This window comes from Canis lupus, chromosome 25, assembly GCF_003254725.2.
Source record: "Canis lupus dingo isolate Sandy chromosome 25, ASM325472v2, whole genome shotgun sequence".
Taxonomy (NCBI): domain Eukaryota; kingdom Metazoa; phylum Chordata; class Mammalia; order Carnivora; family Canidae; genus Canis; species Canis lupus.
Window position 1 is genome coordinate 48,300,524 of NC_064267.1, and position 22,088 is coordinate 48,322,611.

General features: G+C 55.8%; 1 protein-coding gene across 2 annotated transcripts in view; it reads left to right on the forward strand.

The window, feature by feature from the left end:
* Positions 1-81: 81 nt before the first annotated feature.
* The window catches only part of MLPH (melanophilin), a 48,728-nt gene continuing 26,721 nt past the window's right edge, over positions 82-22,088 (forward strand). Inside the window, exons 1-2 of one of the 2 annotated variants that reach the window (XM_035721331.2) lie at positions 82-268; positions 6,935-7,065. In XM_035721331.2, coding sequence (XP_035577224.2) covers positions 6,956-7,065 — 110 coding nt within the window. In that variant the 5' untranslated portion in view covers positions 82-268; positions 6,935-6,955. The remainder of the gene's footprint in view (positions 269-6,934; positions 7,066-22,088) is intronic. The other variant, XM_025463568.3, reaches the window with a different exon arrangement.

The window sequence follows — 22,088 nt, forward strand, 5'->3', positions numbered from 1 at the left end:
ACCTGCGCGGCACCCGGCACCCGGAGGCGCGCCCGGAGCTGGGCGGGGCGGGCTCGGCCCATGTGACCTCGCCCGCCCGCGCCCCGCGCCCCCCCCAGGTCAGGTGCCCGGTGCCCCGCGCCCCGCGCTCAGCCTGGCCCCGGCCATCCTGCGTCGCCCCAGTGCGCCCGGACCGACGCCCCGCCTGCTCGCCTTCCTTCCCCTGTAGGACCGGAGAGAGCAGCCCCAGGGGCAGGGCCAGGGCCTGCCCGCCCCGGGAAAGGAGCCGGTGAGTGCAGCCAGCGCAGGGAATGGGGAGGCCAGGGGGGCGCCCTGGGACTGGGCACCCAGGCATAAGGAGGGTCCACGGTGATGGGTGCAGCTCCCCCCGTGTGCAAGTGCCCCCAGCGGCTCCCAGGCCTTGGTCCAGGCTGGTGCAGAGGGCACTCCCTTTCCCCCAAACACAGGCCTCAGGGCTACCCCGCGTCAGCCTGGCCTGGGTTCTCAGGGAGCTCATTTTAGGCAAAACAGTGATTTCGCTCAGAGCCAGCTGTGAGTCCCAGTGTGGACTGGGCCGAGGCTTGGGCCAACCCAGCAGACACAGGGCTAGACCCGCCGGGCCCAAGGCCATCTGATGAAAGTCTTCACCTGCACTGCGGTGCCGATTCGGGGGGACAGAGCCGGGCTGGTGTTTTGCGGTGGGAGGAGGGTCCTGGCCTTCCTCTGGGCTCCTAAAGTCCCAGCTTTATTAGAAACATCTTTTGTTTACCAACAGCACTCCCCGCCGCCCGTCCACCTAGTTCTAGAGATGTGGGACGGATTGGTGGGTGATGGGCATCGCAGAGTGGGCGCTGGTCCCGGGTCCTGGCCTGAGCTAAACCCCACTTATAAATCCTCTAAAGTACTTTAAGCTTAGACACCTGTTTCCTACCAACCTTAATCAAATATTGAATATGCCATTTTCAGCTGGGTTGGGGCTTTTACATTTTCTTTTTTTTATGTGGTAGGGTTTTTTTTTTTTAAATCTTTACATATTTCCTTCTGAGAGGTTAGAATTGTAATGGGGGAGGCGAGGCCCCCAGAAGCCCATTATGTGCAAAGGCAGACCCTGGCTGTGGCTGTGAAGTCCACAGAAAGGGCAAGGGCTTGGAGACCGTGGGCACCTCAGCAGTGACACTGGCATTTGGGTCCAGCTCATTCACCTCTTTCCTGGACGACCGTGCCTCCCCCTCATTGTTGGGCCACACAGCTGAGCTTAGCAAGGCCATGACTTTCCTGGGCAAGAGCCCCCCCCCCCCCCCCCCCCCCGCAAATCTCCAGGACCTCATGCCTTAGAATCCAAGTACCAATTCTAGGTTCCTGTGCTCTCCCCCATCCGAAAAATGGGCACAGTGGTAGGTGCCCTGGAGACAGTTCTGGGCACACAGATGAGAAGTCAGGGGGTCCTACTGATTAGGGGATTAGAAACTAAAAAGTTAAAACCAGCAGAGTAGGTCTGGTGGGGGGCTTGGGGTGGTAAACAGGTTTCAGAGCCCTGAAGGCTAATGGGAAAGGTGACTCTGGTGTCCTTAGATGACAGCGTGGTGCGTGCCTGTGTGTGCACCACCTCAGGTGGCTGGGTCAGCCTTCTGGGATGACTGTCCTGTTCATTTCAGAAGCAAGTTCTGGGGCCACCGGGGTGGTTCAGTCAGTTAAGTGTCTGCCTTCAGCTCAGGGTGTGACCCCTGGGTCCTGGGATCGAGTCCCGTATCGGGCTCCCCATAGGGAGCCTGCTTCTCCCTCTGCCTGTGTCTCTGCCTCTCTCCGTGTGTCTTATGAATAAATAAATAAAATCTTTAAAAAAAAAAAAAAAAAAGAGGAAGCAACCTCTGGAGGAAGAGCTCTGCTCCTCCACCCCACCCTAGAGCCTCCCCTTTAACAACCTGGCATTGTGCACAGCTGGAGAGGGCTAGAGAGCTCACGGAGCCCAACCCTGTCCGTGGCACAGATGGGAAAGCTGAGACCCAGAGAGACGGTGACCCTGTCCTGGGTGACAGAGCCAGCTGGTGCTTGAGCCAGGATGGGAAGCCAGCTCCAGACTCTTGGCCCTGTCGCCGTCCCGCAGCCCCAGCCGGGGAACCATTCTTGCTGTGGACGCTGAGCTGAGGCCTTGGCTGCACATGCAGAGCTTGTGTCCGTGTGTCAGTGAGGATCACCAGCAACTGCCCAGAGACCTGAGGGAGCAGAGAGAAAGGGCAGGTGGGCGGGCAAGCTACAGAGTGCCCCCCCTCCCCCCCGTGCGGTTGCTGCTGGAGCAACAGGTGTGCCTGGTGTGCTTTGAGCCGGGGTTGGCGGAAGCTTCTGGGTGGAAACGCGCTCAGTGCACAGCTGGCCAGGGCTGGGGCTTTGGTTGTTCCTATCGGGCGGCCAGGCCCACCCGCAGAAGTAACCGCACCGGCCAGCTCAGAGCGGGCTGTTTGAGAAGCAGCCGGCCCCTCGCCTGGCACATCCACCGTCGCTCAGGAATGTGCCTGAACCTTTATCGGCAAGACCACCTCCTCCTCGACGGAGGCAGAGAGCATTCCTGCCTCCTTTGGGAGCTGGGCATTGAGAGGAAACTCCGACTGGCTTCCCAGTTTTATTTGCCCAGGCGGGTGCCCACTGCTAATCACCCTGGCTCCCAGGCTCAGAGGGCAGCTGACCCAGGAGGTGGTCGAGCCACATGTCACGGACGAGGAGCCTGCCCCGCCCAGGCTTCTCTTTAACTGGGCCCAAACATGACCTCGGGTCTCTAACAGATAAAGACGCACCAGCGAAATTCAGCAGTCTGCGCCCAGGGTTTTCCATTTTACAAAACCCGTCCCGTTCTGTCTTCCCAACTGTCTTCCCAACTCATGAACCCCCATGTCCACCCTTGCTTTTCTCCGTTACGACCCTGACACAATTAGGGAGGGCTAACAGTCTCGGGGATTAAAAATGTGATTAAATCTGAGCAGCAGAACAGGCAAAATTGAAAGCGTTTCACGCAGGAACCTCATGACTAGGAGCCTAGTGGAGTCGGCCCTCCTCCCACACAGACACAGACGCGTGAGCACGGTCGCCCTGGGAGGTTCCCCGGGGAGGGGGGGGCAGGGGCAGAAGCAGCCCTGCTCCTGGATGGGGTCAGCAGGTGCCCTGTCCTCATGCCCCCCTGTGACTGTTGTGGGTGGAGGGGATCCAGGGGCAGCTCAGGGTCTCGGGGAGCAAGCCCGGTGTGTAGTGATGGGAGACGGGAAAATTGGCTGAAGGGCTGTTGCCTCCACGAGCCCCCGTAAGTCCCCCGGTAGAGCCGCCTGCATCAGCGCACCAGCCTGAGGCCACCCAGAGGGGCTGCTAGCGATGCCTGCCCCAGGTGCCCGTGTGGTATGTGCCTTGTAAATGCTGAAGTCTAGTATAGTCTCCATTCAATTTGAGATCACTTTTTAAAGGCAGTTTTCAAAAAGCACTAAAATCATTAATTCCTAAGTGGGAAGATTCGGTCACAGTAGATAACGACAGGGATCCCCGGGTATTGGCTCCCAATTCCTGGCTGTGCTGCGACACGCTGCCCTAGGGACCCTCACCGACACCCCCACCCCCACCTCCCGGCACTGCGGCACAGCACAGCGGGCGAATGTGGACTTTGGAATCCCTCGTCCTTCCCTCCCCTCCCTGCACCCCCCTCCCAGCTCCCCTGGAGGTTGCATCGGAGCTCAACATAAGCACAAGAGTAAAACGTCTCAGGCGACGTGGAACCGTGTGTGACACATGCAGTTCTTGGTTCTCGGCTTGGCGGTGTCAGATGCCCGTTAACAATCCAGATCCCATCAGCTCTGGCTTCGTGAAACAGCACAGTGAACAGATGTCGCTTCCCTTAATAACTCGGGCTCACGACCGGAACTCCCAAGAGGGTGCTAAGCCACTGTGCCTCGGTTTCCGCAGGGGCAGGTGTGGCCGCCTGCCGCCCTCGGCCTGCTGGCCTCCCCTGTTCGCATCTCAGCATGTTTCTGAGGGGCTCACCCCCTCCTGGCAGGCACCCCCTCCCCAGAGGTGCCCAGACCCTCTGGGTCCAGCACGCATCTGGTCCCCGGGGCCTTGGTGGTCTTTGCTGTCGGAGCTGGGAAACCAAGGGGCCATCCTTACGAGCAAGAAGCTTCCAAGAGAAGGAACAGTCTGAGAAGGGGAGGGGGGAGACATGTCCTCAGATCTCGGGGATTGGGGGGCGAGGGAGGCAGCTCTGACTGGCTAGCCGCCTTCCCATCCATCCGCTTACTGGCCGCTCACGGGGCGTGCTCTAAGATAGGTGGGCTTGCAGGGTAAGAAGAGTATACTGGTTTCCTTTTGTTTTGCATTTCTCCCTCATTCTTTACTATCTTTTTTTTTTTTTTTTTAAGATTTTATTCATTTGTTTGGGAGAAAGAGCACCAGAGAGAGCACATGTGCACGAGCAGTGGGGAGGGGCAGAGGAGAGGCAGGCTCCCCGCAGAGCAGGGAGCCCGATGCGGCACTCGATCCCGGGACCCGGGACCATGACCTGAGACAAAGGCAGACACGTAACCTGCTGAGCCACCCAGGCCCCCCACCATCTAAGTTTCCTAAAGGAAGCCTGGAATGACGTCCCTTTGGAGAGGAGACGTGGTAACGAGTCAGCTGATGGTCACGGCTCTCTCATCTGCTCTGAAAATAGAACTTCAATGAACGTGCTTCTTAGGATACATTTTTTTTTTCCAAAAGTGGTTTAAAGAAATGAATAAACCCCAGTCATCCATCACAAAAGAACTTTCCCCCCGATGCTTCAAAAACCAGAAATTGCGTATTCCAGGAGAACGGCAACAGTGAATTTTGTTTTAAGGTTTTCTTGTCCAAAATCTAAACTATCCGTGAAAATAGTTTGAATGACTGGCACAGCAAGGCAACTCCCGAATGTGTCATTCACGGTCAGCGTCGTGCCCGTAGGGGGAACCCCTGAGGGTTTGGTGCAAAAAATATTAAGAAATGACTCTTCACCAATTTAAGGCAGAGGTCAGGGGACATTTTAGTTGGGAACTCTGAGAAAGTGCTCGTGTTAGGTGGTGTCTGGCTGCCCTGGAAATGTCGCTTGTCACTAATTAACCCCTTGTGAAACACATCAGAGTCCTCTCTGGCCCAGAGCAGTTTTTGTTGACGTCTCCGCGGCGAACATGCGAATGTGAACAGCACGGGGCGGGGTGGGGGGGGTGCTCCCCAGAACTCAGAAGCAACGTCACGTCTTTCGGTTGGCCTGAAGGGTTCCCAGGGGGAGGAGACAGTTGGGACCCCCTTCTCCGATGTCCCTGAGACACGGGCGACAGTCCTCGGTGAAGGCTTGTTGAAGTCACACAGGTTCTCACCCCACAAGGGTCGCCCAAACCATGTTTTCCCCTGAGCCTCGGTGCCCAGAGAAGAGCTGATGTGGGTGTAGCGGCCTCGTCCTCGGGCCGGGGCGCTGGGAGCACGGAACGGTGCCTGCGGTGTGCCAGGGAAATGACAAAGTCTCCGTCCTCGTGGAGCTGGACAGGGACGAGGGACAGCAGCCGTCACACTAGAACGTGCAAAGAAATGCTCCAAGGATGAGCATGAAGGGGGTGGGGCTGAGCAGGGTGGGCCCCTCTGGGCAGCACCCCGACCCCGTGTGCTCGAATCCCCAGTGAAGTCCTCCCAGGTGTGGTAATGCCTCAACTTTGTACCCAGTGTAACGGCAGCGTCAGCATCCGTGAGGCCCGAGTGACTCCTCTGCAGGAAGAACCAGCAGGGGGGCCCGTGTCCGTCCTCAGTCTCGCTCAGCCAACCCCTTCACTGTCCCTGTCCTGCTTTGCTAGAGCTTTGCCGCTCAGAGGGGTCCCGGGACCAGCGACACCGGCCACCTCCAGTGTGAGCACGGCCACCTGGGAATCTCCTTAAAATATGAATTCTGAATCAGGAGGTCTGGGGCGGGGCCTGAGAAGTCTGCATTTCTAGCAAGCTCCTCGGAAATGCTGCTGGTCCTCAGAGGCACACTGTTCGGTTTGGGGGTTTGTTTTTTTTTAAGGCTTAATTTATGTATTTGAGAAAGGCAGTTGGGGGACAAGCAGGGGGAGAGGCAGAGGCAGAGGGAGACACAGACTCCCCGCTGAGCAAGGAGCTGGACACGGGACTTGATCCCAGGACCCCTGGATCATGACCTGAGCCTCACCGACTGAGCCACCCCGGCGCCCCCTGCGAGGCAAGCGCCCAGCGCTACTCCGTTAAGCAGCTGAGTGAAGTCAGGGTCTCGGAGGCCAGCGCTGGCGGTGAACCTAACATGCGCCCAGGCTCGAGCCCCACGGCCGACCCCCCTCGGGTACACCCGCTCCCGCTGACCATGTTGTCTGCGGGCCTGGTCCCCACTCCTCTGCCGGCAGGTGGGCTCCACCCTGGGAAGTATGTGCAGGCCCCCCATCCCCCCCGCAGACACAGTGACCTCAGGACATCGGGCTGGGGCGACCTCTCAGGGGGCCAGGGCATGCACGGTGACTCCACAGCTTGACCATGAATCTGAGGGGAAGTTGCCTGGAAACAGGACAGGATCACCCTCCACCAGGAGCTGGAAGGCGAGAAGCCCCGGGGATGGAGCCCTTCTGCAGCGTTTCCCCAGCGTTTCTGGGGTCCCCACTGCAGCGCGTGACCCTGGGGCAGGGGAAAGATACTGACGTCACCGACATTATGTCACAGTGGAGGGACAAAGGGCCCCGGGGCTACGTGTGGGAGTTCCAAGTGTGCAGGAACATCACACATAAACCTTACACCGTTTAAACAACACAAGTTTCCAGACAAGCATTTGTCTGTTCTAGAAAACCCTTCCATCCGGAGCCAAAGTACCTGGGAACTCGGCGTGTCCCACGGCCCCTCTTGTGGGGCCTTGTGACGTAGCCTCTGTCCACGGGCTTTCGGGGTGACCACCTGTGATCCTGTCCTATTCCAGGTGTGATCCTGACAAGCAGAGATGGGGAAAAAACTGGATCTTTCCAAGCTCACGGACGAAGAGGCCAAGCACGTCTGGGAAGTGGTTCAGCGGGACTTTGACCTGAGAAGGAAAGAAGAGGAACGACTGGAGTAAGTGTGTGGGGCCGAGCCGGTCCCTCCGGCGTCCTCAGGAGGGGCCTCACCGGGGCGCCCTCGGGGGAGGGGGGCAGACAGCAGGAAGCACAGGTGCAGGACGCTGGATGGGAAGCCGGGCGCTGGGAGACGTCCTGCGTTCCAGGCTCGGCTTCCTTCTGAGTAAAACGAGGGGATCTGACCTTCCAGCCTGCATTCGGGTGTCCCCTGAATGGTTTTAGTTCCTCTTGATCCAGCTTCAGGCTCAGGGTCCCGTGGTCTCCTGAGTCCAGGGACGCTTCGGCCACCTGGCGAGCTGAAGGTGATAAAATAGGGAAACACCCGGAATGTCGGGATGGAGGGATTTCAGCGTCAAGGCTGGCTTCGCCTCTCTTTCCCGCGTGTTGGGTGGCGCCCATCCTCGAGTGGGTGGCCGTGAACCGAGCCAACACCCTCTGCCAGTATTTACCCGCGGCCCCTCCTGTGACATTAGCTGTGCCCCGAGCTCCTTTATGATCCTTTCTTGGTGTCCGTGTGGGCCGGAGGCCTATCGAGAAGGAGACCCCGGAGCAAAGGATCACGGAGGAGGAGGGCAGCCCAGCGAATGGCCGAAAGAGCACCCCAGGCGGAGGCGGAGAGGAGCTAGTGAGGAGCGGGGTGCCAGGCGGCAGGTCCTGGAGGACCTCTCTGGGGCTTGAGCCTTCTGAGCCCCGGCAGCCGTCAAGCCGGGGAACCCCAAGACCCGGCTTCTGCTCTGCAACCCTACGGCTCCCGGGGAATGGTCACACGTACCTCGAGGGCAGAGCCAGCAAGTTTGCCCACGACTGGATGTGCGGGTGCCGAGGGCGAGGCCAGGGTCGTGGCCTGAGTCACCGGGGGGATGGGTTGTCGCCATCTCCCCCCTCGGAAGACGAGGCGGAGCGGGTTTGGGGGACGCCGGGAAAGGGTTCCGACACGTTGCGGTTAGGTGCCTGGTAGGCGTCAGGTGGGCCGGTGGCCTCCACGTGAGCTGGCCGGGAGCTCGGGGACTGTGAGAGTTTTCACCAATAGATGACATTTTATATCCGTTTCCTGGGGCTGCTGTAACGCTATAAATTTAGCGGCTCACAGGGCATACGTTTCTCAGGGTTCTGGAGGTCAGACGCTTTAAGATCAAGGTGTCGGCAGGCCTGCGTTCCTTCTAGAAGCTCCAGGGAGGAGCCTGTTTCCTTGCCTCTCCCAGCCTCCGGGGCACCTGGCCCTGCCTCTGTCCTCAGGGAGGTCAGCCTGGCATCCGGCCCCCACCCCTCGCCTCCTCCTCCTCCCTCTGCCCCTGTGATGACATCGGGCCCACCCAGATAGTCCAGGGTAATCTCGCTGCCTCGAGGTCCTTAATCACATCTGCTAAGTCCCTTTTGCCCTGTGAGGTGATGTCTCTACAGGTCCCGGGAATTAGGATCATAGACCATTTATTTTCTTTTCTTTTCTTTTCTTTATTTTTTCATGAGAGACACAGAGGGAGGCCGAGACACAGGCAGAGGGAGAAGCAGGCTCCATGCGGGAAGCCCAATGTGGGACTTGATCCCGGGTCTCTGGGATCATGCACTGGGCTGAAGGTGGCACTAAACCGCTGGGCCACCCGGGCTGCCCCATAGACCATTTTCATGTGGGAAGGAGAGCATTATTCAACTGACCCCAACATGTAGTCGCCAGACAGGAGGAGACCCCCCAGGAGGGAGGGAGTCCAGAGAGAGAAAGACGGGCCCCCTCCTCCCCCGGGAGACGAGGAGGACCAGGGGCGAGGGATGCTCTGGGTCCCAACACAGAACAAAGCCCACATAATGGCCGAGCCACTAAGAGAAGCAAGCAGGGTCCCCCCAATGCCTGCAGCGCCCGCAGGGGGGGCCCGGTCAGTGCCGCCAGAGGATCCCTGCTGCCTCTTGGTGCAGCCCATTCCGCCCTGGGCCCCTGGGTCACCCCCGGGCTTTGGTCATGAAGTTGCTGCCTCCGTGCTGGCCTCCGGGGACCGTCAGCCCCTAACATACCCACACGAGACCTCAGACTGGAGCCCACGGCAGGCCTTGACCTGACCTGACTTCCGAGTACCGCGCAGGTGCCCGAGCTGCCACGGGGCCCTCCGCCCCTTCTCTCCCTGCCTCTGAGGTCTCCCCATTCTGAGGTCCCCTCCCTCTCTTCCCTTCGTCCTGTGAACACTGCAGCGTCCTCTCGCTCTGTGACCCAGAGCAGCTCCCTGCCCAGCCGCCGGGCTCTGCCCAGGGCCGCGATGCTCGCACCAGCAAAGCCAGAGCAGCCTTCCCTCCTGACGGCACCTTCTTCCCCAGGGATGGACCCAGCCCTGCCTCCGGGCAGCCCAGCTGTTGTCGACTTTTATTTTCAGTCTATAGAAACACAGATAAGTGAGAAGGAGGGAGCCCAGCTCTCCAGGGAGCAGAGGGAGGACCACCTGGGCCAGGTGCCAAGAGGCAGCCTCCTTCCCAGAGACCCTTGAGCTCAGCCAGCCGGAGTGGGTGTCCCAGAAATGCCTGTTTCTTGCGTGAAGGCGAGTCCCTTCTGATGTCCACCATTCCGTAGTGTCCTATTCCTCTTGCCACGAGGAGACAGGCCCAGGTGACCTCTCCCGCTGTTGGAAACGGAAGGCTCCCACAAGGATGCGGACCGTGACGCCGCGGGCCAGGTCCCCAGGCCAGTCACGGTCAGGGCGGCTTCCTCATTCAGAAGTGCCCGAAGCCGTCTGCTCAGAAGTGGGACCCGGTGGGGGGGTGATGGGGGGGATCGGCCCTCTCTGCTCCGGGTACTTGGCCTGCCGTGTGGCGGGGGGTGGGCTGATTAAATCCCCCCATCAGACGGGAGGAGGTCGGATGGGGAATGTTGACTCAGTGGAGGGTCGTACGGCCCTGGGAACGCGAGCGTGCAGAGAGGCCGCGGCGTGGAGAGTCTGTGTCCCAGGAGCGTTAGGTCAAGAGCAGCGAAGCCCAAAAGGCATAACCGGGGCTGGTTGTTGTGCAAACATGCGTGGAGCAGGTGGCTCAGGAAGTGACGAGTCACTGTGGGAGGGAGGAGGAAGGGAAGGGTTTTTATATTTCTTATCGTTTCTGACGGTTTTGTCTCTTGGTAACTATGCTGCTAGTTAGATACGCAACAGAAAGGAAAGCTGCCTCTGACCGTGAGGGACCTTTTCTCCCGTCACCCCCAGCTGCCCGGGGGCAGCCGCGGGACCCAGACATGTGCTCCCGAGCACGAGGGTGGGCGTGATGAGCACCGTGAGGCCCGAACGCGTGGGTCCAGGTTCTGCCCAGATGGGCAGCTCTGCTTAGAAGGGGCGGCTAAACCCAGCATGAAAATGAAGACCCTGGGTTCTTGACACCAGAGGTGATTCTACAGAGCAGTTGGCTAAAATGCCAGCCCCCCCAGGTTCCCTGATCCATGAAGCAGTCATGGGCCAAGAGGAGAAAGTGGTCACCCAGTGGCTGTGACAAACCCAGCGGCTCGGGAATCGCTCAGACGGGTTTCTCATGTCTTTGCCATCCTCCAAAAGGGAGACCGAGTGCACAGCTCAGCTGGAGGAAGCTTCCACAGTCAGTGATAGAACCAAGTTAATGGGGGAAAGAAGTGGAAACCCAAGAAACACGTTCACTAAATGGAGAGAACTTTCCTGCCCTGAATATGCATCCGGTGGACACAGTGCATGGGCCTGATTCGCCGGGAGCAGATTTGCCAAGGGGCAGTTTGCTAAACAGTCAGCTCACCGAATATACCAGTTTGAAAACAAACCACAAAAATATTTCTTTTAACGTCTACGAGTTAACAGAAATGTGTATTTGGTGGATTTCTCCCCAGATGTGGAAATGCCAATCCACTGTAGAGGATGCTAGGACAGGGCCTGGGCCGAGACTCCGGTACCTGGTCCCTCCCTGTAGGAGCAGCGCAGCTTGGGGTCTCCTCTGTCGAAGCACAGGACAAATGAGCTGGCCCAGATCGCTGATATTTGGGAGGACGAAGGCCACATGGCTGTGAGACTGTTTTCCATGACACCTGCAGGACCAGAGGTAGAGCATCCCCTCCAAATACTGACGCCCCTGATCCCTCACCCGGGCTGTGTGAGGACATTCAGAGCTCCATGGGGGACACAGGGGCCATCCCAGCTGTGAGAGGCGAGGGCCGCAGGGTCTTGGCCGCTGCCTCAGCAGGAGCCTCTTGATGTGGCTTTCCGGATAGAAAACACAGCTGCCTCTCCGCTGAATCGACCAGAACGAGTTTTTTCAGGGTCCAGCTCCCGAGTGGATGGCACCACATAGAGAGCATCCCGAGTGGGTGGCTTTCCTTGCAGGCCGTTTCTGGAAGACGACAAGAAGGAAGAAAGAGGCCATGCTGTCTTTGATTTAGCCCCAGGCACGTAGCAGTCTCTCCCTGGAGTTGGCGTGTGGGACCAGGGACTCGGGAGTGGGGTGTTTACAGTACAGAGTGTCCTGTTATTCCTGGCTTCCCATCAGGACGTGACACTGCACTCCAAAGAATCAAAACCTCAAAGACAAACGAAATTAGGATGTTAACAACATGGGCACCAGTGAGGTGCTTTAGGATACCTTTAACTTACTACCTGCTTCCCACCATCGAGTCCTGAGCCGTGGGCTTTGTAACGAGGGCATATGTCTTGCTGTGGATGAACCTCGAGCCTCAGTGGAGGGCAGATCCTCGTGTGAGGGAATGGCCCTCTTTACCCCGAGCCTGCTACCCAGTGCAAGGCCTGGGCTGTGAGCCTTCCCGGGTGTTAGGGAGATGGAACATAGGACTATCTCAGTGGGAGCATGCTGTTTCTGATAATTCTGTTAAATTAATAAAATAGAAATAAAAATACTTATTTTTTTAAGATTTTTATTTATATATTCGGCAGAGAGAACACAAGCAGGGGAACAGCAGGCAGAGGGAGAAGCAGGCTCCCTGCTGAACAGGGAGCCCAATGTGGGGCTCGATCCCAGGACCCCAGGGCCATGACCTGAGCTGAAGGCTGATGCTTAACTGACTGAGCCACCCAGGCGCCCTAAAAATACTTTCCTAACATGATGAAAGTATCTCTCAAATAATAGTCATCAGGATATATTAATGTTAGAAACAAGAAGAGGATTTCTATCATTAGCACTCATCCCGCTAATTTCGCTCTGCTCTCGATGGGCTGGCCAGAGCGATTAGAGAAGGCAGCAGAATAAATCCCGGAGATACAAACCTGTTATCTGCAGATGTGAAAACCCAAGGTAGTTCTCCGTAAAGCCAAGGTAAAAGAGAATGTAGTAGTCTGGCTAATTACCAAAAAATATAAAAGAAAAATCAGTGTCCCCTTCTTAGACATCGGAAATAATCAATTAGAAAATATATAGGAAAAATAAGGAATTAGAAAATATATAGGAAAAATAATCAATTAGAAAATATATAGGAACAAAACTTATTTACAATAAAAATACGAGGTACCCAGAAATATACAAATCAGAAATGTGCAAAAGCACTATGGAGAATTGCACAAAACATGGTGGAGCCTCACATGAAAATGTTAAATAAATAGCAAGTGATGCCGTATGCTCGAGATTGCACAAGCATCTCAATGGCCGGAGAATCAGCCAACTGGGACCCTGGTGAGATTCCCAAGGCACTTTAGGGAACATGAGATAATGGTACAGAAAAACAAAAATGTAAGGTAAAGCAGTTCAAATAAAAATAGTAAAAAGGCCTTCGTTCCTTGAGATCATTTATTTCAGTGCTACGTTAATTAAAATAAAGCGGGCCCTGCTATTGTGGACATTGCTGCTATAAACATTGGGGTACATTTGCCCTTTCGAATCAATCGATCAATCAATCAATCAAGTGGGCCTTCACAGATTAATCAATGAAACAACATGGAAAGGTCTAAAGAACAACCAAGGGTAACAGTTCCTAGGACGATAAAGGTAACATTTCATACCAGTAGAAAGGTCAGTTGGGGGACAGCTAGCCACCGGCAGGGGTGAGGGTTAACCTCAGATTTTGAAGTGAGATGTTAAAAATGTAAAATATGTAACTAGGAAAATTCCTGAAAGAGAATATAGGTAAATATGTGTATGGTCTTGAAGTGGGGGCTCAGTTGGTAAAGCGTCTGCCTTCAGCTCAGGTCATAATCCCGGGGTCCTGGGATCGAGTCCCGCGTCGGGCTCTTGCTCCTCGGGGAGTCTGCTTCTCCCTCTCCCTCTGCCTGCCACTCCTCTTGCTTGTGTGCTCTCTCTGTCTTTCAAATAAATAAATAAAATTCAAAAAAATAATAATCTTGAGGCCCCTGGTGGCTCAGTGGTTGAGCATCTGCCTTTGGCTCAGGGCGTGATCCCAGGGTCCTGGGATCAAGTCCTGCATCGGGCTCCCTGCAGGGAGCCTGCGTCTCCCTCTGCCTGTGCCTCTGCCTCCCGGCCTGTATCTCTCATGAATAAATAAATAAAATCTTAAAACAATAATAATAATCAGTTTCCAGTGGAAGGACTTATGTACAGCAATGCAGGCAGAAATCACAACAGAAAAAAAAGAGAAAAAAAAAGAAATCACAACAGAAGTTATCAGTAAATATTGACTAAAATACATATATATGAAATTTAACAGAAAATATTTATTTTTATTTTTTTAAAGATTTCATTTATTTGAGAGAAATGGCGAGAGAGGTTTAATTTTTAAAAAAGAAGAAACAGGGATCCCTGGGTGGCACAGCGGTTTGGCGCCTGCCTTTGGCCCAGGGCGTGATCCTGGAGACCCAGGATCGAATCCCACATCGGGCTCCCGGTGCATGGAGCCTGCTTCTCCCTCTGCCTGTGTCTCTGCCTCTCTCTCTCTCTGTAACTATCATAAATAAATAAAAATTAAAAAAAATATTAAAAAAAAAAGAAGAAACAATTTAGTGTAAGTGGAGAGGATTCATATCCTTCATATGTAAGGAGCTTCTTAGAAATATGAGTAAGTTTTCCAAATGAGAAAACCCCAAAAAGAAAACAACAACAAAAAAAAACGATGAAATAGGAAAAGGATATGAAGAGGAAATTCCCCAAATAAGTAATGCACATATCCAATAAACCTGAAGAAATACCAGGAGAAATACAGACTAATCAAAATAACGTTTTCACGTATTTCCAAAGATGAACGAGAACCCCAGGGGTCAGCCCGGCTGTGGGGCGCAGGCAAATGCAGGGCTGATTAGAGGGATAAATCAGTTAGACCTTTGCGGAGGCCAGTCTGGGGCAACATAACCAAACCCTAAACGGGTGCCCGCCCTTTGCGCCAGCAAGCTCTTTGCTAAAAGTCATGCCACGGAGAGAAGCAAGAGAGGAAATTCCTCACAACAAGGATCCTAAGAGTGAAGAACTAGAAAGACCGTAACGTCCAAAATTACAAGCTTTGGCTACATAACTGACTTTTACCGTGTTACCGTGAATCCAACAAGGCATCGCCTGGAGCCCATTTAAAATAAAGCTGCAGCAATAAATCTTCAGGACCAGCTCACGAGGTATTAAAGTGGAAAAAGCAGACTGTGGAAATGTATGGTTACATGGCATTTCATTTTTTTAACATGCACGGAAAAGTGTAATAGTAACAGGGGCTCCGCGCTTCTTGCTCTGCTCCACCACGCTCGTGCCTGGGAGTCCAGCCTCTTCTGGTTTTGTTTTGTTTTTTTTTTTGTTTTGTTTTTTGGGGTTTTTTTGGCTGATCCTCCTGCCCCCCACCCCCACCCAGTATTCATTTTCGGGGGGTCCGGGGCCCCCACCTCAGTTCTCCTCTGTGCACACCCCCTCCCTGAGGGATGCGCACCTGCTCCACGGTGCTAACACCCTCCAGACCTGTGCCACCTGTGGGGCAGGAACTGAGCTACGTCTGCCCACCAGGGACGCGACCTGGAGCCACCTACGTCTGTTAAGCACTTGAAATGTGCCCGATGCAAATGGGGAACTGACTTCGTCTTTTTTTTTTTCTCATTATAACTAAACATAGATAGCCACATGTGCCGCGTGGTGACTGTATTGGACAGTGCAGGTCTAGACAGCAAGTCCCAGCTGTATGCCCTCAGCCGAGAACTTTCCTCTGACCCCACAGAAGCAGGTAAATTTGTCTGCTGAGCGCCTCAGCTGGTTTTTTTTTTTTTTTAAGATTTTATTTATTTATTCATGAGACAGAGAGAGAGAGAGAGAGGCAGAGACACAGGCAGAGGGAGAAGCAGGCTCCATGCAGGGAGCCCGATGCGGGACTCAATCCTGAGTCTCCAGGGTCACACCCTGGGCTGAAGGCCGCGCTAATCCGCTGAGCCACTTGGGCTGCCCTCAGCGGGGGGTTTAATCAGCATCTCTAACCCAGCGTGTCTAAGGCAGGTCTTGATTTCCCCCCCCCAGGGTCCCCACTTCCCCGTCTTGGAGTCAGCCTGGGGGCCGAGGCCGAGTGCCCAGCAATCACAGTCATTTCCACTCCTCCCCTCTCATCCCACATTTCACACCCCCACGAGCCCGGTTGGCTCAACCCTCAGAATAAGTCCCAGCTGTGGCTCACCAGCCACGCGGCCACCCGGGTTCATGCCACGCCATCTCTCTGCTGGACGCCTCCCCTCCACCCTCCCTGCCCCGTTGTCTTCCTCCCCGTGGCCCCCAGGGAGGCACCTTTCCTCCCCTGGTCTCCTTGGCTCCCTCCTTCACATCACGCGCATCCCTTCTCAGACACCGCCTCCTCCAAGAAGCCTCCCCGGGTGCCCTTTCTAAAACAGTCACCACCCTCCCAACACTTCTCTCTGCTTAGCCTGCTCGATCCCCCTGCACGGCCCTTAGGGCTCATCTGTTATCCTATGAGTCGTGCACTTGCTGAGTAGAATCTGGCTCGGCACCCGTGTCAGGCCCAGCGAGGGCTCCAGTCTGTCACTAGCACCCAGCACAGTGCCTGACCACCGGAAGACTCGCAGCTGTCTTGAGTGTGCACAGATGAGCAACGTGCACTTGGGGCTTTGTCTGTGTTGCATCGTTTACCCCCTAGACCAGCTTGCCACGTGGCTTCTGTTATTATCTGCATTTCCAGGAGAGGACGCTGAGGATGGGCCAGCGTCCCCAGCGGCGAGGAATGTCCAAGAATGTCCAGAAGTCGCTAACTGTGGGACTGCGTGGGGGAGGGGAGATGTTGCTCCGCGTCGCTCTGCATTATTGCTCCTAAGTGACATTCGTCCTCGTTACTCGGGTATGAAAAAGTCGTAGCTACAGAAAAGGCGCACGTGATGTTTTCATGTCCCGTAAGTACTGAGTGGCACCTAAGCAACCCCCCTTGAAGGGAACGGGCAGGTAATGGCCCCGGGTAGGTCTTCAGCCGCCTCCGCCTGGGGAAGAGCCAGGCCTGGGGACACCTGCATGCTGGCCCCGACGGCCGATGAGGTCCTGAGTTTGCAGGTTGCTGCGCTCCCGTCGATGGAGGCTCAGGATGGTGGCCTCTCGACTGCGTCTGTGCCGGAAAGGGTTGGGTAATCCTGGGTAATCCTGAGGTGCAGGGGGAGCGAGGGCGCTCGGCGCAGGCAGTGACTCATGCCCTGGGCGAGGACCCAGCTTACCTAAATAGAACACCCTGTTTCCAAGGGCACTGCCCGAAAATCAAATATTAGGCCTGTGAAACCTTCCTCAGAAAGGTAAACAGGTGGAGATGTGGATTTGCGATCTCTGCCAACAGATCGGGGCTCCTGAGTTACTCTCTGAAAGCTCCCCTGGCATGAGACGGGGACGAACGTGGCTCGCTTTAAAAATGCTGCTACCAGGGGACATCTGGGGGGGCTCAGTGGCTTGGCGCCGGCATTTGGCCCAGGCCGTGACCCCAGGGTCTCGGGATCGAGTCCCACATCGGGCTCCCTGCATGGAGCCTGCTTCTCCCTCTGCCTGTGTCTCTGCCTCTCTGGGTCTCACGAATAAATAAATAAAGTCTTAAAAAAAAAAAAGATCCACATACTTGCTCCTCAGTTATCATTATGCTACGCTGTCCTGTTCAGTTGTGACTGACCGCCCTGCTTCTTTGGGGCGCCGTGCTTTCCATACTTCAGCATCCTGCTCCTGAGGCTCATCGGTGCCTGCAGGCCCCGACACCCGGTTCCTAGGGTCACACCTGGGGTCCGTCTGGAGCACCCCTGCAGGTTAATTTCTCAGGAAGGGCCCGGGCTGTGGAGTTTACATTTGGGACGCTCTCGGCTGGGCATGATATCCCCTCTCGCACAACTTGCCGTTCGGAACTCTGGCACAATAACGTGCCCCCCCGGAGACGCCCGCATCCTGATCCACGGGGCCTGTGATTATGTCAGGTTATGTGACAAAAGGGGGATCCGCTTGCCGATTGCAGTTAAGGCTGCTCATCACATGGCCTGGACTTGGGGAGATGGTCCTGGGTGACCCGGCTGGGCCTGGGGTGATCGCAAGAGGCCCTGCAAGAAGAAAGGAGGGACGCAGGACAGTGTGAGAGCCAGAGCGCTTCACTGCGAGGTGCACCCCGCCCGCCCTGCTGGCTCTGACGGTAGAGGAAGGGCCAGCGATACGCCCTCGGGACGCTGGAAAGAGCCAGAGCACAGAGCCTCCCCCACGGCCTCCCGGGAGGCTCACGGTTCCTGCCAACACCTTGATTTTGGCCCAGTGACACCCACGTCAGACTTCTGACCTCCAGAGCCATCAGGTAAAAAGTTGGTGTTATTTTAAGCCACGAAAGGTGTGGGCATTTGCTACAGCAGCATCCGGAAACTGCCCCGTGGCTTCCAGCTCTCTCCACCTGCCGGCCGACCCTTGCTCCCCCAGCGCGAGCCTGCCGCGCCCTCACCGAGCGATGCCAGCAGCCCGCGTGTGTGTGTGGCCTGCAACCCAGCACCTCCTAATCTGCAGATCTGGCTCTTTTTCCCTCCTGGTTAGGAGAGTTTTCATGGTTTCTCCCAGTGATCACCGCTTCCGAGGCATGGTCAAAAGTCACAGCCAACCAGGGTGTGCAGAGAAGAGCAGTTCATTTATTAGCCATCTAAGGTCGCTCGTGAGCCCCCACCGCGCGAGCAGAAGATGCTTCAGCTTGTTGGTGTCTGGTATCCGAGACCCCGCTCGCTGGCACGGACCCTTCCTGGCTTCGGCCTGTCTTTCAGAGCCCCCCATCTCCACACCCCCTGCTTTTGGCCTTCATGGGGTGGACGGGGTTGCTGGGGTCTTGACTCCATACACCGCCACTGGTTCGTGGAGTGTCAGTCAGGTCAGCTAACAGGATGGGGACCATCGCTCGCGTGTGAATTGTCCTGGCCGGGCGTTGGGAGCCCCTGGCACCCACCCCTGAGATCCTCGATCCCAGCCTCGGGTGCTGCGGCCTCTTTGCCCCAACCCCAGGCCTCCGGGTCCCCAGCCCCTCATGCTGTCCGGCACCTAAGGATCCCCTAACGCAGGAGGCAGAGAGCAGAAGCCCTGGTCCGAGCTCATCCCTCTCTCAGAGGCTGCTGGGGCACGTTGGTGCTGTGGCCACCACGCGCTCCTCCCTAGCTGACCCTGGAGGGTGCACCACCGACCCCTGGGTCCCAGGCTGTCCCCAGGACTCATGCGTTTCCACTCTGCTTCCCTCCAGATTCGCCCCTAAGGGGCTGGGGAGCAAGGACACGCGGGTCTGACTGCCTCACGTCGCCTCCAGTCCTCCTCCCTTCCACACCCAGTTGTTACCTCGAGGGGACTTCGCTGCCCCGTCCCATCTTCAAAGGGCTTTCCTTGCACCCGACCCCAGGCCACTACACCTCTCTTGAGGACGACGGGCATCCGCCCTCCACTCTGGGCTCTTGATGTTGGCGCCCAGGCCGAGCTGGAGGCCGGCTGGCAGAGCAAGGTGCTGTGGGTTTGTGGTCCTGGGGGCACCCCTCGCGGCACTCCTCCGTCTGTCCCTGATTCCACGGCCGCCCCCTCCCTCCTCGTCCCCGTCCCTTCAGCCCTTGGCTCTGCGTCTGGGGCAGCAGACTTGCTTCCGAATCAGCCGTTCTCAAGCATTTTGGCTTCAGGCTCCCTTTACATTCTTGAATTATCGAGAACCCCAAAGAGCTTACGTTCATATGGATTATGTATGTCGGTGTGTACCCTATCAGAAGTTAGAGCCAGGGCAGCCCGGGTGGCTCAGTGGTTTAGCACCACCTTCAGCCCAGGGCCTGATCCTAGAGACCCGGGATCAAGTCCCACGTCGGGCTCCCTGCATGGAGCCTGCTTCTCCCTTTGCCTGTATCTCTGCCTCTCTCTGTGTCCCTCATGAATAAATAAATAAAAATCTAATACATAAATAAACAAACAAACAGTAATGTTTTAAAAAAAAAAAGAAAAAAATGAGAGCCAGGCATTTCAAAAACAGTCATCCATTCACTTAAAAATAACAGCAGTAAACCGCTTACATGTTAACATAAGTAACGTTGTTAGGGAAAGTAACTTTTTCCAAAACAAATGAGGAGACTGGCATGTTCTGTGTTTTTGGAAATCCCTTCAGTGGCTGGGGTAATAGAAGATGGTTGAATTGTCGTCTTGCTTCTGTTTTGAATGTGTTGTAATATGTTGTTTTGGCTGAAGGATTTGAAGAAAACCTGTCCTCGTGCAGATACGTAGTTGGGGGGGAAGGGCATGTTTCAGTTGTCTTCCCAGATGATTCTGGACATCGTGCTTTGATACTATGTGGGAACCCAGCAGCAACTGGTGATTTTTTTTTTTCAAGATTTTATTTATTTATTCATGGGAGATACAGAGAGAGAGGCAGAGACACAGGCAGAGGGAGAAGCAGGCTCCCTGTGGGGGAGCCTGATGCGGGATTTGATCCCAGGACCCCAGGGTCACGCCCTGGGCCCAAGGCAGATGCTCAACGGCTGAGCCCCCAGGTGCCCCCTGCATGGTGGAATCTGAAAGCAAACATAACAATGAACTTTTCCTTCCCCGTTAGGTTAAAATCCATTACTCTGTCCTGCACTCGAAGTGCATCTTGTATCCATGTGCGATTTGGTCGCACCATATACAGTTTCCAAATGGTGACACATTTCATCCGTTACCCCCCCAAAAAAATCACACGTGATGGACGCTGTCAAGCTCACAGTGGCAGACCTACATTTCCCGACATTCTTCTTCATGCTTGAAAGCTTGAGTTTTGTCATGGCCACAAACCTTGTCACTTGCTTTCCTCGAGGTGACGGGCTCCCTGTGTTCATTTCTAAGGGAACGTCTGACAAACGCCCAAGTCAGAATAGTTCATCTTCCAGTTGTTCTTCGAAGTGAAAATGAGGCTTCGTGAAAAAAGAAAAATTCTCGTTCACGTTGGAGCTCCAGCAGTGGCCTGCTTCCTTGCACCAAGACCTTGGGGGTGGTTCGGGGTGTAGCAGAAATGCTTTGAGTGCATACTAATTCCTTCACGCCGGATATGGAAAAGACGTGCTCAAGGGTCAAGGTTGAGTACGATGAACAGCTGTTACTGCAGCATCAAGGACCTACCTTTGATCAGGACACGCTTCATCAAAGACATGCCCATCTTTACCTTTGTGGCACGTACTGCAAGGGCTGCTGGGACGGTCTGCACCTCTGCCTTGACCCCTGCTAAGGTCCCACTGTTGCTTCTGCACCACTGGTGCAGGTGCCGAAGAGCAAGCGAGAGAAGTACCATCTCAGCATTGTTACTAAAATAGTGGGGACCAAGTGGAGCCTCTGAGAGGGTCTCAAGAGCCTCCAGCAGTCCCTGGACCACCCCCCGAGAACCACTGTTCTTAGTCATGGGACTTAAGATGCTGCGATGGTCATTCTGCCCGTCTTCCTCCCCGTCGTCAGTGGCCGTCCCTTGCCATCTTTGTTTGGGCCGCCTCTCTCTCCTCCACCCCAGCGAACCAGCCTGTGGTCTTCCCATCTCAGCCTGGTTCCTTCCCTCCCGCCTCCTCTCTCTGAATCCCAACCACACTGGTTTCTAGTCTTCTGGTTCTGACCGTCGACCGCATGCAGAGTGTCGCTTCTCCCTGAGGGTGACGGGAACCCACAGCTGCACGGGGTGGGCTTTTGCCTGCCGGCGCACCGAGTGGAGCGACATCTGGTCAACCCAGTGTTTGCAATAAGCGGGATGTGCGGAGGGCCCTGGCCCGGCTCGCTTCCTCCTCCTCGTGCAGCTCCGGGTCGGGGTGACTGCCCCGCGGCTGGCAGGCCTCATCTGCTGCTACTGTGCTGGACCCGTGTGGTTCTCTCCTTCCCTGCTCTCCAGCCACGACAAGGAGAAGTTCCGCTTTAGAGAATCTGAGGCCGAGTGTAATGATCCCTTCCGCCGTAGTCAGCTCCTGGAATACGTCGGTGTCCAGGCGCCAGCTGCGGGGCCCCTATTTCAGAGGACTTCCCGTCCTGGGGTGCAGAGTGTCCTGTGGGTCCCCAGCCTTCTTCCTGCTGGGCTGGGGGTGTGCTTCTGCCTGGATACAGAATGAGGGAGAGAGGCAAAGGGGTGGCCTCTAGATTTTCTGGCTGATGCAGATAGAGTCCCAGGGGAAACGGAGGAGGCTAGGTCCGCCCCACCCACGTGGCTCCGTGACACCTCTCCCCCTGGATAGCCGCCAGCATTAGGCCATGTTTCCTTGGTTTTCAAAGCTGAGATGAGAGCTTTGTTTGTGGGCCTAAATTCCCCAAGAATGAGGAGCGGGAAGCCCATGAAGTCCAGGAAATGCCACTTACCCCCACATGTGGTGTCCCAGAGCTTCCCAGAACCGCTGCCTTGTCTCCAGCCTCCACCTGCTCTGGGGTGTCCTGCTCAGAAACCACAGGCGCGGTGTTCCCACAAGACGGCGGCACCCAGGGTCCGGCTGATTCCTGCCACTAAGATTGCATCAAGTTGATCTCGTCTAAAACTAAAAATACGGCACTTGGCAGACATTCTCTAGAATCCAGAACCAAAGGAATGTGTCCGTGGTGTGGGGGTACACTTCCCAGTCGACGCAATTTGGCGAGCACGCTGGGTAGATCTGGGATAACTGCGGTTTTCCCGGGACACCCTGGTGCTGGATGTTTCCTGTGCTGGACGCCCTCCAAACCAGG